The sequence below is a fragment of the Coptis chinensis genome, chromosome 3 (genome assembly GCF_015680905.1).
Source record: "Coptis chinensis isolate HL-2020 chromosome 3, ASM1568090v1, whole genome shotgun sequence".
Lineage (NCBI taxonomy): Eukaryota > Viridiplantae > Streptophyta > Magnoliopsida > Ranunculales > Ranunculaceae > Coptis > Coptis chinensis.
Window position 1 is genome coordinate 80,319,426 of NC_141458.1, and position 13,368 is coordinate 80,332,793.

Sequence of the window (13,368 nt, forward strand, 5' to 3'; positions counted from 1 at the left end):
TGAAGTAGGATAATTGTTTATGTTAGTGTGTTGGATTATAGGAGCTCAACAAATATGGTTGTAATTATATTGTGTACACGAATTTGAATTTGTAGTCTAGAAAAATAAATATCTAAACTCATTAAGCTACTCGAATATTTGACTAGTCAAGCACGAAATAAAGATTGAACAAAATTTGAACTCGACTCCAGAGAAACATGAGCCAAACTTGAGCACTCTAAAACTCGACTTGAGTAGCTCGATGACCAGCCCTATCGCCCATTCTTCCATGGGGCAGACTCGACATATATACACACAAGTACTATACCTAGGAGTGCAGCTCATCCGTAAACAGATTGACGCGTGTCTCCCATACAAAATTTTCTGGGACCTACGATAATTTGACCTAATGTTTTCACCATTCAGCTGAAAAGAGAGCATGTTGAATCATAGTAAATCGTTGAGTGACAAAATCATATCAATATGCTTGAGTATTTCTAGAATTGTGTACAACTGCCCTAGCAAGAAAGTCTACTCAATCTGTCTTTCCCTTCTGATAAAAGCTTTTCAGCTCAAGATACAGGCAAAGGAATGTATCACATGCATCTTCATCCAAACTCCTTCCTCCTTTCTTTGCAAAACCCAGTAGAGTTTTTAGCCACCCTTCATGGAGAGTAGAAAACTCTGATCTCTGCTCACTTGACCTGAAATTTTTTCCAATGGAATCCTTCATCATTTGACCAGCTTTTGATGCAACTTCAACCAGCTTTTTTGGGATCCCAGCCATGAGCGCCACTTGCAATCCATAGCTCTCTGGGCATGCTCCTGAAGCAAGCCGGTACAGAAAAACAAGTTCCCTGTCTCCGCTGAAGGTACTTTCGTTGGGCTTAAAAGCGCATGCCATGTGTTGCAGTGTAACATTAGGATGAGAAGCAAACTCTTTTGTCAGGGAGTGGTAATGGGTAGCAAACAGTAACCGGCAGTTCACCTTTTCAACCAGATGTCGAAATACCTTGGACAATAATAAACAAATAAACTTTTACAACTTATTCAACTATAGCAGCCTGGTTATGCAGAAAATTGAGCTTAACTATCATTGACTAATGACAAAACATATGCAACTTCCTAACAAATGCTAATCAAGTAATGAGCCGGGAACTGACATAACACTAACATACTGATCCGTAGCTCTTCAAATCTCACAAAAATAATAACAAGAAGTCCAGGTGCAGTTAGTTATCTCTTCAAATTCAAAGGTGTCTCTCACTGAGAGAATCACTTCGTTCAATCATACACTCAGTTTAATCTGAACAGATCTACAGTTCATGATATTTCCACAGTTCATTATTAGCTACGCATCTATACCAAGTCCTGCCACTAAGAGAACATGCAGCACATAAATGATATGATTCCTAAAGTTGGAGAAACCGATAGAGGTGGATATCGTCCATTGGGATGAAAAGTAGAAAAGCATACTAAGACCACAGTAGGTTAAACAAAATACTCACAGCATATGCGATTGCATATCCATCAAATGTGCTTGTTCCACGTCCAAGCTCATCAAGAATAACTAGAGAATCATGAGTTGCATTTTGTAAAACTGATGCTGTTTCTGTGCATTCAATAAGAAATGTACCTGCAAAATAGGGACAGGCAGGTCAACTCAGAAGATCATTTTAGTACATGTGTAACATCCTTGACGATCATCTAGAGAAATATACAATCAAATTTGTTTTCGCGAGGATTTGCCAACAGAAGCTCATGTGTGTGTGTGTGAGTATTGTGGGGAAAAGAGGGGGGTGTTGTAGATCAAGTCATAGAACAAAACGTGACATCTCAATTACATGCCAAGATTTTAGGAATCAGTATCAAAGTTTTTAGTGTAGATACTTTTAGAGGCAAAATTATCAGCAGTGTATGACTCACCCAAGCGAAGAAAATGCAATTTGCCAAAATAGTGATCAAAATATCAAGGACAAAATCCAAATTTAAGGGGTCAATTTTGAAGATATCAGCACTTTGTTCTATGTACTTGACTGCTCCAATGCAGGACACCGAAGCTTATGCATCAACTGAAACTAACTTGATGATCCTAAGTCCAAAGATCATGATCTGATCTCGTTGATGGCATGAGGGATAGTCCCAGAAGGTTTCTGACGATTAATCAAGTGAGACCCAGCACACAGTGGTCAAAAATATAAAAAAGAATAGTGGTCAACCATATGCTAAAAGATTATACATATAAAGGATGTCAAGTACGGATTCATAGATTCCAACATCAAAGGCTTAAGAACTAACAAAATCTAATCCAAGTCCTCTGGGCTGATCTCCTCCTTGATGGCCAGAGGAAAAGTTTCCGTGTATATTTGGACACTCCAAATAGATGAATTCTATCTATAAACAAAGTGAGACAGAATGCATTTTGGCCTTATAAGCATGTCAGGCTAAATGAACACCCATTTATATTGCCCCTTAAGTCTGTCAATCAGTTTAAATGGCATACCTATCCAGAGGCTGATAGGTCATTCAGATTATAGAACGTAGACTCCATTCAGTGCCCACGGTAATTTTGTTAAAAACCAGCCAGCCACACCAAACAATCATAAATATTCAAAAACGGCAAAAAAAGGTATAAAGGGAAAAATCAGCAAACATAAATAAACCATTTATTTCATATACACCTACTTTCTCCAGTCATGATACGATCAGTTGCACCAAGCCGAGTGAAGATAATGTCTACAGGTGACAGCACACATGTCTCACAAGGCACATAGCATCCCAGCTGAAACGCATATAAAGAAAACGAAGATCAATACTATTTACGCTTCTACTGCCCTGAAGCTTAGGCTAGTTAGCAGTTCTAGCATAGATACTTCTGATTCTGTACAAGCATCACAAACCTGGGCTAGAACAACAGCTAGACATGTGGCACGAAGCAGGGTTGATTTCCCACCCATATTTGGTCCAGTCAATAGTAAAGTATGCGGACAATATCCAGAAGTGTCGTCACCAAGATATACATCATTTGGGACAATAGTATCCCAACTTGCTCCAAGTGCCGCATAAGGATGCCATAGCCCTTTCATCTTCAGTACAGGCCCCCCAGTCTCCTGGCATGAAATAGTGGATCTGGAACCAGCAGACAAGAAAGTAGGTCTGCACATAAACCCAGATGAAGAACTTGCGGTAACTGCGAAGGACCGTAACACATCAAGACAGTTGAGGGCATGTATGACGTGAGACCAACGAGTAGCATTTTCAGCAAAGAGCTCAATCAGAACAGATAACATCTGCACATCCGAACTGGCCAAAACATGGTCCTATACCAGGTACAAGTCAATAATGTGCTAAAACGTAGCTATGCAACTTGCATAAAGACTAATTTTAAGGGATAGAACTATGAAAACTAAAGGTCAAAAGTCACAACAATTTGCAAAAGCAAGAATATCTGAAGATAATTAAGCGAAAGCAATGAAGATAATGAAAATTGTTGAAATTTTCATACTAAAAAGATGCTGTTTCACACTTCCAGTTATACAGTATAATCATTCAGAAGAGAATACAAGCAGCTGAGCTTCAAATGTCAAGTGTCTCAATTATGCAAGTGCATGCTATCCTCATGACAAAGATGACAGGCACAAGGGACAGGGAAATGAGGAATTAATTTTTTATCTCAATTCCTAAAGCCTCCACGCATTCCAAGAAAAGGATTACCACCATGCAACAAATTATCCATGAGGGAGATAAAAATCCCAGAAACTAGGTGCTCAGGCTGCCCTTTTGATAAGAGCATGCATTGAGAAAAAATTATGCCATTCATCAGGAAGCCTGTTGCAGGAGAAGCAAATCACTTCCGTGTGCTCCTTCAAGAAACACACTTGTGTCTCCAACGCAAAAGGGACCAAGCTAAAAGAGCCATTTACGTTTGATTTTCACTCAACTATGTGATATGAACACTACACAATGATAAGGAAAGGAGATTTTTCGACTTTTCCCCAACTGCTGAGTGGGATTTTGACATACCAAGAAATATCCACGAGCCACAACATATCCACTAATCCATACACATTCCATACTTCTTAATGTCAGGTATTTCTTACTTAGTAGCTCAGTGTGTTATGTTTGACTCATGTGAAGAGCCTAGAAAATGAGTAGAAGAGTGATGAAGAAAAAAATTGCTCCACCTCCAATCATTTCAGATAGATGAATACCATTCATCTGAAAGAAGTGCTGCTTTTCTTATACTGTATACTTTTGAAAGAATGATATTATCAATTTGGTGTTCCTCTCTTTACAATCTACTCATCATTTCACTTTCGTGTTCTACTTTTACAAAATTACTCTTGATTGTCCAGGAACCTTATTTTTATAAATCAAATGCAGCCTAAGTTCTTAAAACTGGTTTAACACTCTATAGGCAAATGGACCAATAAAGTTCACCAAACTCTCACTGGATCCCATTGCCAACTCTTCATGAAGCAAAGGCTGAGCTAATTGCACAAAAACAAAGGAACTTAGATTATTTCGTTGACCGGCGTTGGGAATTCTCTTGCAATAAGGGGGGCAAATAACAACTTGGGTGTCCGTCACCAAATACATAACTGTCACACCTCCTAATCTTTCTCCTCCCTCTCATTCTCTCTTCTCCATCTTTCCTTTCCGCCCAAGTCGACTATGCAAAACTCCCCAATCCTATCCCTCTCTCATCCCCAAATCATTAGTCTGTGGTGTACAAAAGAACAACCATTACAATTTCCCTCCATCATCTTATTCTTATCCATCTCGCCATTGTTGCACGTGCTCGACCTAGCGTCAGCCGTCAGTCTCCACCACTGTGAGATTTCTAGTTATTGTTCACTTACTCGTCAGAGGCGATTCCACGATGGCATATCAAAATCTCCTAAAATATAATTCAAAACAAAGCCATTTTGGTCAAAAACAATAGCAAAATTTTTGGTAGTCAACTTCCAGTGTTGCAATCCCCACTTGAGTGCCTCTCAAACCGAAAGGAAGCAACAACAAGAATAAAATGCCTTGCGGAAAACCATATAGCAAATGCATTTTCATAAATAACTATTCATAGATTAAGCCACGTTAGTTGACCACCTATATTTGATGAAAATATATGTAAATATGATAAAATACCACAATCTCTTCACACAAAAGCCAACCATTGTGCCAAGTGCCCAAGTGAGCTTCATCATATAATTTTGACACATTTATACCCCCATTCAACTATCTTTTAGGAAATTGAAATTTCAAAGAATCACAATCAGTACTTTTTTTGTTTCAAACAAACGTCTTTACATGTGTCAAAAATTACAGCGCAGCACACTGCATCCAATAAGCTCTAAAGAAAGACACATAATGCACTCACAAAAAGGGTAGGAAACAAACACAGATTCTAGTAGTATACATTTACGAGCCTATGATGCAATAATATGAATGCAATTACACCTATTAAGATTCTGCAAAGTAAGTTGATTCAAAATTATAATATAGAAGAACAACAAAAATCACACAGAAAAGAACATTTTGTGGGGTATGAAAATTGTTATGAATCATACTTGATATTTATGGAAATCACTCTCCACAGTTGCTTCAAATTGAGTAATGAGTTCATCAAGCCTGGTGGTACCACTTCGTAATGGAATGTCCAATATTTTAGATAGCGAAAAGATTTCCTGCTCCTTTTCCTGTAAAAGCATAAGAAGATCTATTCCAACCCGCATTCCTTTGACCAGAGTCCCATATAATTTCACCTATATGGCCACGACAAAGTTAGTACACTGATGGTCAGAAAGAAGGGTGCCATTCATTTAGTGTTATACTAAGTATAAGATGATAAAGCGAAATTTCTAGATGCCAAAAAAGAATTTAATAGTATTGCCCGATGAAAAATTGTATACAAGATATTAAAGAAATTTCGTATTATGTAATTCAAGTATATAAATCCAACAGGTAGATCTGCAACTAACAAACACGGACCTACAGAAAACCAAACAACACAAATTCCCTTCCCAAGCAGGCAAGCACTGTTCCAAAACTCCGTCAAATTAGTCTCAAGTGAAAAAAAAAATGGACTCACAACAAATGGGGCCTACTTGGTTAATGAACAACCTATAGTGCAAGTTTTCTTTGTGGGAAGACAGGTTATACAAAACATGGCTTAATATACAAAGAAACCCCTAAAATGGGTACGGGTACGATGTTTGGAAAAGCAAAAAATGGATATAGGTACAATGTTTGGAAAAGCAGATGGATAGTGAAAAGTTGTCTTCTGTGTATCATATGAAGCACAAACAACAAAACAAGGGAGTGTGACAACCTAAACAGTAGTTAAAAAAGAAGCTAACAGTATAAGCGAGCAAATCTAAGCACTTCGAAAACAAGATTCACACTTACTCGTTGTTTCAATACTTTTTCTCCAACTAACGGCAATAAAAGTGTAGCAGATGATCCAACACTAGCCTTGACCCGTCCAAGCAGCCTCTCAATATCAGGAATTCTGGGCAGATATTGAGCCAAAATGAGTGATATTTCTGGATGTTCTATTAATCCCTTCACCACATTGAGCCGATCATTGATTTCTCCAACATCCTTAAGTGGATGACAAATCCAACTCCTTAAAAGGCGTTTACCAGATGCAGTTAAACAGTTATCAAGATATTTGTATAGGGTACCTGAAAATTAAGGAAACATACCTTGTTAGGAAAAAACCAATATATCCAACTTATTAATTGATAAAGCTCGTGAAACAGTACTTATTACTTGCCTGCTGTACCCCCATCAACACTATTACCAAAAATCTCAAGATTTACAAGTGACTGGCCATCCAACCTAAGACAGCCCCTGTAAACTAGGTAAGGCAATATGTCTCCATTGCATAAAACATCATCCAACTGTTTTAAAATGGAGAGAAATGTCAAAAAAAATTAAAATGGAGAAGATATAAGAAAGAGACAAAGAAATTATCTTACCATCAACCTCGATAAGTGATTAACCAGTCCACCAAGGGCACAGACAGCAAGTTCATGATGCATGCCACCATCTAATGCAACATCCAAAGTATTACATGAACCCTTAAAGTATCTCTTGGACTCAATCAGTTCCTTAACTCCAGAAGCATCCAAAAAATCCATGGCCGATAGCACTGAAGTCAATGTGGTGGGACCTGCAAGATCAACCAAACGTAAGCGCCTAGGTCCTGCTCTCTTACAATTAAGACATTCCCAGGAGTTTGTTCACTCAACCTCAACATAAAAGGAAACATTTAATAAGTCATTGAGCCGGAAAGAAAGAAAGAAATCAATTGTATCAAGAACTTCAGGAAAGCTAGGTGAATCTACTCTTGATATTAGACTATGTATGGATTACTTGATAGAAATCAAAGCTCAAAATCATTAACCTTAGTTTCATACTGTTTAATGTATAAAAAAACCTCACTAAAACAAGAGCACAATATCAAAACTCAGTGGGACCTATACTTATGTGTCGGCGACTAGACATTTTATCAATAAAAAAAGACAGCAAAGAACTCATAACATATTAGAAAAACTAACTGCCTACATATAGGTGTTTCTGAAAGACCCATCTCTGCCATACCAAACATATTCTTCAATGAACTAAAAGAGATGAGATACAATCTGATGCTCTTCTAATCATTTATGCAGAACTTTTCATTAAGAGTTTGATTCAAAGAAATGACAAACATGCCAATGGCTAAGAACTAGAATAGGGAAACAAAAAAGGAATGGGAAACACAACAGGTGCGTGACCAACATATTGGTCATAATTCATGAGATATCCAAAACCACATGAAAGAAGAAAAAACTGCGTCAAATACTTATGTCAAGGACAAACATTAGACCTCTGTTTTCCTATTTAACCCAGGGGTTTTTCATACAGTACTCTCAGCCAAAATGCCCCTCCCCCCATCCCATCATTGCCACAATTATTTCTGGTTAATCCCTCAGCATAGACCCATCAGTACTTCTGTTTCTTGACATATATATAAGATTAGAGCATTAAGCAATATCATAATGATGTTTATGTTAGAAGATTAGAAGCATATACACTACATTGAGTCTGGTATCATAAGTTAAGTTTTTAGACAGCAAAGCTTTAGGATGATTTAGCTTATTCTTGAAAAAAGAAGTAAAAATTGGTTACATATGTTTACTGCTAAAATCGTACAAAATAAAATCACACGTTTCAAAACTAAACTATAAACATTGCACAATATCAACATAAAGAAAACCTGCATCTTGCAAAGATAGGATTGAACAAGATTTCTAATACAGATTCAAAAATTACGAAGAGGGTTCTTGCATTACCTGTTGATGAATACTTCTTGAGTGCTTTATGAGCTTCTCTTGACAATCCTGTAACAGAATAGAAGGAAAACAAAATGCAAGCTATTAACCAGAATTTTAAGGGGAAATTCAAAACAGGAATGTGGTAAAAAAAAGAAACTTACCTCTACTTTTGTATATAACCTCCTTCGGTGAAACCTGAGAACCATAATCCAAAAGGAAATAATAATCGGTATACCAGCAAAAGAATGTCCATTTTCAACCTTGAAAACAAGAGTATGGAAAAGAAAGAGCTCACTTGCATCAACAAAGCACCCAAAGCCGCACAAGAAGCATCATCTTTTACTGAACCAACCCAAAATCGTAGAGCAGCACAATCAACAAAAGCAAATCCATACACAGTAGAACCATTCTCCAATTTACAGTTGCCCTACAAATGAAACACCAATTTAAATACAAACCAACAAACACAAGTGGAGAAAAAGGACAGATAAATATTCATAATAAAAGAAGCAGGAAGTAGGAATCTCAATTTAGATATGTCGGACATGTAATACAAGCAATAAAATCCTTAGCACGTTAATAAATTTAAAACAAAATTAATGAATTAATAACACAAACCTCTTTAATAGAGAGAAGATGAACAGCATCGGGCCCGATATTGCCATCTGTTATCGTTGATGGAGTGATTACATTAACTAATTTCCTTTGAATCACCTGAAAGTTGACACTATGGGTTATACAAACCTGACATAAATTTTTTAGGGATCAGCAAAACAACATTTTATTAATAATTTCATTGTGCAAGACCATCACTGACTGCTGACACTTCTATAAGTCAGCTGGGAATATATTAACCATGTTCTTAGCAATTTCACTATCACAGTAAATCATTCAGGCCTACCCACCTCAGGGCTTGGGTTGTTCTCGCATACTGGTAAACCGTATTAGTTCTTGAAAGTCAGGGTTTTCTCTCCTAGCTAGAGTCAATCAGTTATGGCTGGAGCTTGGAAAGGAGCAACAGACGTTTGAAAACAAGATTATCACAATTATCTCCAACAAAAGTTGGTTTCTGTGATTGAAGATACAACCCACCATTTGAGTGCTATAAGTTTAGTGTGAAACAGATTGGAGGAGGAAATTTAAAAATAATGACAAACAGAGAAGTCAAGAGAATCCCATGATCTCTTCCCCTTCAAGGTACAGGGAACAGAAACACTTGCAAAATTTCCTGGGTTAACTACAAAACTAAACTATGATTCCATCAGAGTACAAGTTCTATTAGGGCCATCTCGAAGTACAAGAAATATTTACCGTAGCTCCACCTCTAGATTTTGCTTGATCAGATGTCTCTATCTGCTCCATTCGTCCTACTTTATATCTTCACAAATAAATAAAATAACAGATCAATCATCAGAAAGTGTAAGTTTTTATGCATGCTACGTTGCTACATTATGATGCACTCTCATACAAAATGTATAGCCTAAATTACCCATTAAAAACATTGCACCAATAAAAGAATTAGTGATTATTGTATGCAACAATAAGTTATTAGATAAAAAACAACTATGTCAAACTATCCTAGTGAGGGTAAAAAATCCATCAAACTGTATTTTGGCTCTGATGGTAATAACAATACGTCGAAGGTCAGTAAGGCAAATCGACGGTAAGAAATCCCCTATTCTTCTCTTGAGGGAGATTGTGTAACTAAGAGTTGAGCTTTCAACAGTTAATTACAAGGGAAAAGAAAAGGAAAAAGAAAAATATGTACAGGTATTCTACTTACCCACGAGCAACTAGCTTCTGAACAGCATCTTCAATTCCACTTTCTGAAATACCAACCTGAAAAGCAGATAATATCAGATAGGAATCAGTTAGTGTGTAGCCATGTAATAGCAAGAAAGACATTTGTAACACATGGATCATGAAGTTTAAGCTTACCTGTCTACATTTGCCCACACCGCTGAATGTCATTTTCCAGTCAAGCTCTTTATGGCCAATCTCTGCATCTATCTCATAGAGCTCATAGAACTTACCCTGTTTCTCAATATACACATAAGTAAGTAACAATCAAAATTGTGGATTGATTAAGAAAATGCAAATTATTGGTAAGAAAATGAAACTTTGAGGCGCAGAATATACTTTGACAAGTTGAGAAAGACATATAAAGCAAGAAACAAAGAGATAGATCAACAATGTTTCTCTCCTGACAAATAAGACTATCAGTCTGTTGCTCTCTTTTTTCTTTGTCCGGTACAAACTTTAAATAGACATCCAATACCTTGAAGGAAAGTTTGTTTTCTTCAAGGATTGTACCTAGACAAACTAAGACTGGATCTCTCCCCCCCTCTTTATGTACGAAAGCTTGGGCCCCATCTTAAGTAGACAGATGGTACTCAAGCTTACGACACTCCAAATTTATTCACTCTTTAAAAATTACCACAGTATATGTAGCCCTTAACAAGAGAAACAATCCAGCATGAGTTTTCCACGGCTTCTATCTTTGCACTTAATAATAATGATAACAATTTTTAAACAGGTGCCAACTAGCAAAGTTGACAAGACCTTTGGGTGATGATACCAGAGGTCTAGAAACCATCCACATCAACGAGTTACTGATCTCATTTAAAACAGGCTTGCCAACCTAAAAAAAATTATAATAACAATAATTTTCAAGTTTTTCTAGAGAATTTAATAGTGATCATAGGTATCATCCCCAAGGTGTTTCAAATGATTTATGATATACAAACTTGACCAAAAACAGCCTTGTGGACCAAGCATTACAAAGTACTCCCAATTTATGTGGAAAATCCAAGCTTACGACAATCCCATTTAGCCTCTACCTCGCACTTTAACATGTATGTCTATCCCTAATACAAGCATGTATTTGGCATGGGCATGAGTCCACCCATAGAAGTAGTAGTAGTACGAATAGGAGTGGTGGTAGTATTAGAAAGGGCACAAATATAGAAAAGCAGTACAAGTTCTCTTGCAGAGGTAACAACAAAATAAGGGGTGAACATAGTTGATATGTTTCTTTAAAGCAGTGACTTCGCAGAGGTAACAACAAACTATGACATGTGTAAGAAGATTTCCTTCAGAGTTCAGACACACACATATATGCACTCTTTTGTTTGTACACGTCATTTTGCTACTTGTTTAGTTGATAACATTTACCCCCGCATCCTTGCATATTGATCATAAGGGATGTGAATTTTGTATATCAATAAAATTTAAACTAAGATTATCAACCATAGGTGAAGCAACATTGGTCGTTCTCAATTATTAAAAAGCATGTCATTTGACTACTAACAATTCAACATCTAGAATATCAACTTCCCTCTCAAAATTGAAGAGTGTACACAAGTAGTTCAATTGTAATGCAATGATACATCCAGAGCAATCAGTATAACACCTTCCAGAAATAATGACAGTAATGCGCTAAGTCTAAAAGAAGTATGAAAACTTAGAGACACGCAGCAATAAAAAAACTGTGAGAACAGGCTAAACGGGAGCAAGTTAAATGGTAAATGAAGCTAACCACTTTGAAGAAGAGCACAACATCCATATACCGACATTTCACACTCCAATACTGTTTCTGAGACGCAGTCAATTTCTGCATCACGTCCGGTGCTATGTAAAGTGTCTTCTTATCATACAAAGGATCTCCAGGCCTCCTTCCATTACCATCTCTAATAGAGCCTGGATTAAGCCATTCGAACTTACTACTAGCTGTTTCCGACACTTTGTTAAACTTGTCCTTATTATCCAAATCTTGAATTAACTTTAGTCTTTTACTAGAATCAATAGAATCATCCTCGTTATTTCTCTTGAAACGTGACACTAGTGGTTTCTTTTGTGTAAGTGGTGTTATAGGTCCTAATATATCACTAAAGTCCGAAACCTCCTCCTCGACATGTCCTAATTTTGACCATCCTTGACCAATGCCAAATGTATCTTCTTCTTGGTTCCTGCTATAACAGAAAGAAATATATTTGTAAAAAATCAACCACGACATTTAAAGTTCAAGTTACTAGTTACCTCTCATTTGGAATTTGTGTGTCAGCAACCTTAGCAAATTTATGCAGTATACTCGAAAACAATGAAGGTCTAGTATTGTTATTATTGTCCCCATTAGTAGTAGAGGGGAGAATCTGACGTGGCAACTTCTCTGGGGGAGTATCAGTTCCTGTAATCTCCATCGACTCCTCATTTGAACAAAACCGCTGAATAATTTCGGTCTTATTTGTGTTGTGGTTTTGAGGGGAACAAGTTTTTTGGAAAAACGAGAGGATTGATTTCTGACGATTCATTTTTTTTTCTTTTTTTGAGAAGGAAAAAAATTAATGAGAGTGGAAATTGATGAGAGAGAAAATGAGAAATATATATTTGTGGGTGGTGACTGTGATATATGTTCGCGCCATTTTATTTTTTACATTTTCGAAATTCGTGCTTTTGGGCCCGGATACTACTTGTTTTTGTTTTTCGGATGGGTTATTCCAGGGCCCATTTTCGGGTGAAAAACTGAAAATCACTCTATTAAGCCATAACGGCATTTTTTTTTAAATCATTCTCAAAAACAATTTTCGGGTGGAAATAATTTGAAAAACCAATTTTAGAGTGAAAATAATCCGCCAAGAACAAATAATCCGGATTTAAAATAAATATTTTCCGATTTTATCTGTTTTGTCGTTTTGGTATTGCTAATACAACAACATAAGATATGATTGTTCATACAACAACATAAAATATGAACTTGTATGAACAGTGATTGTGTTCTTACTTATCATACATTATGTTGAGATATAAACTTATGAACAATAATTATTTATATTATAAATAAGTATGAATAATGATTGTTCATAACTCATGTTAAAGTATAAACAATCATTATTCATACCTATTTTAGATATGAATAATGATTGTTCATACTCCAATAGGTGTTCCTATGTACTATACATTATATTGAGGTATGAACATTGATTGTTCATACTCATGTTGATGTATGAAAAATGAGTGTTTCGTATGAACAATGATTGTTTCATAATACAAACTATAGTTGAAGTACGAGCAA

General features: G+C 36.5%; 1 protein-coding gene across 1 annotated transcript; it reads right to left on the reverse strand.

Annotated features, from left to right (window-relative positions):
- Positions 1-127: 127 nt before the first annotated feature.
- MSH7 (MUTS homolog 7) lies at positions 128-12,691 on the reverse strand. The gene is made up of 17 exons (XM_086602869.1): positions 12,336-12,691; positions 11,836-12,265; positions 10,236-10,331; positions 10,081-10,136; positions 9,609-9,675; positions 8,916-9,011; positions 8,593-8,724; positions 8,459-8,492; positions 8,316-8,363; positions 6,960-7,153; positions 6,755-6,881; positions 6,385-6,662; positions 5,547-5,741; positions 2,880-3,299; positions 2,665-2,761; positions 1,488-1,615; positions 128-991 (listed from the first exon to the last, which is right to left on the reverse strand). The coding sequence occupies exons 1-17, from the start codon at positions 12,605-12,607 to the stop codon at positions 515-517; spliced, it is 3,147 nt and encodes a 1,048-aa protein (XP_086458995.1). The 5' UTR covers positions 12,608-12,691; the 3' UTR covers positions 128-514.
- Between the last annotated feature and the right edge of the window lie 677 nt (positions 12,692-13,368).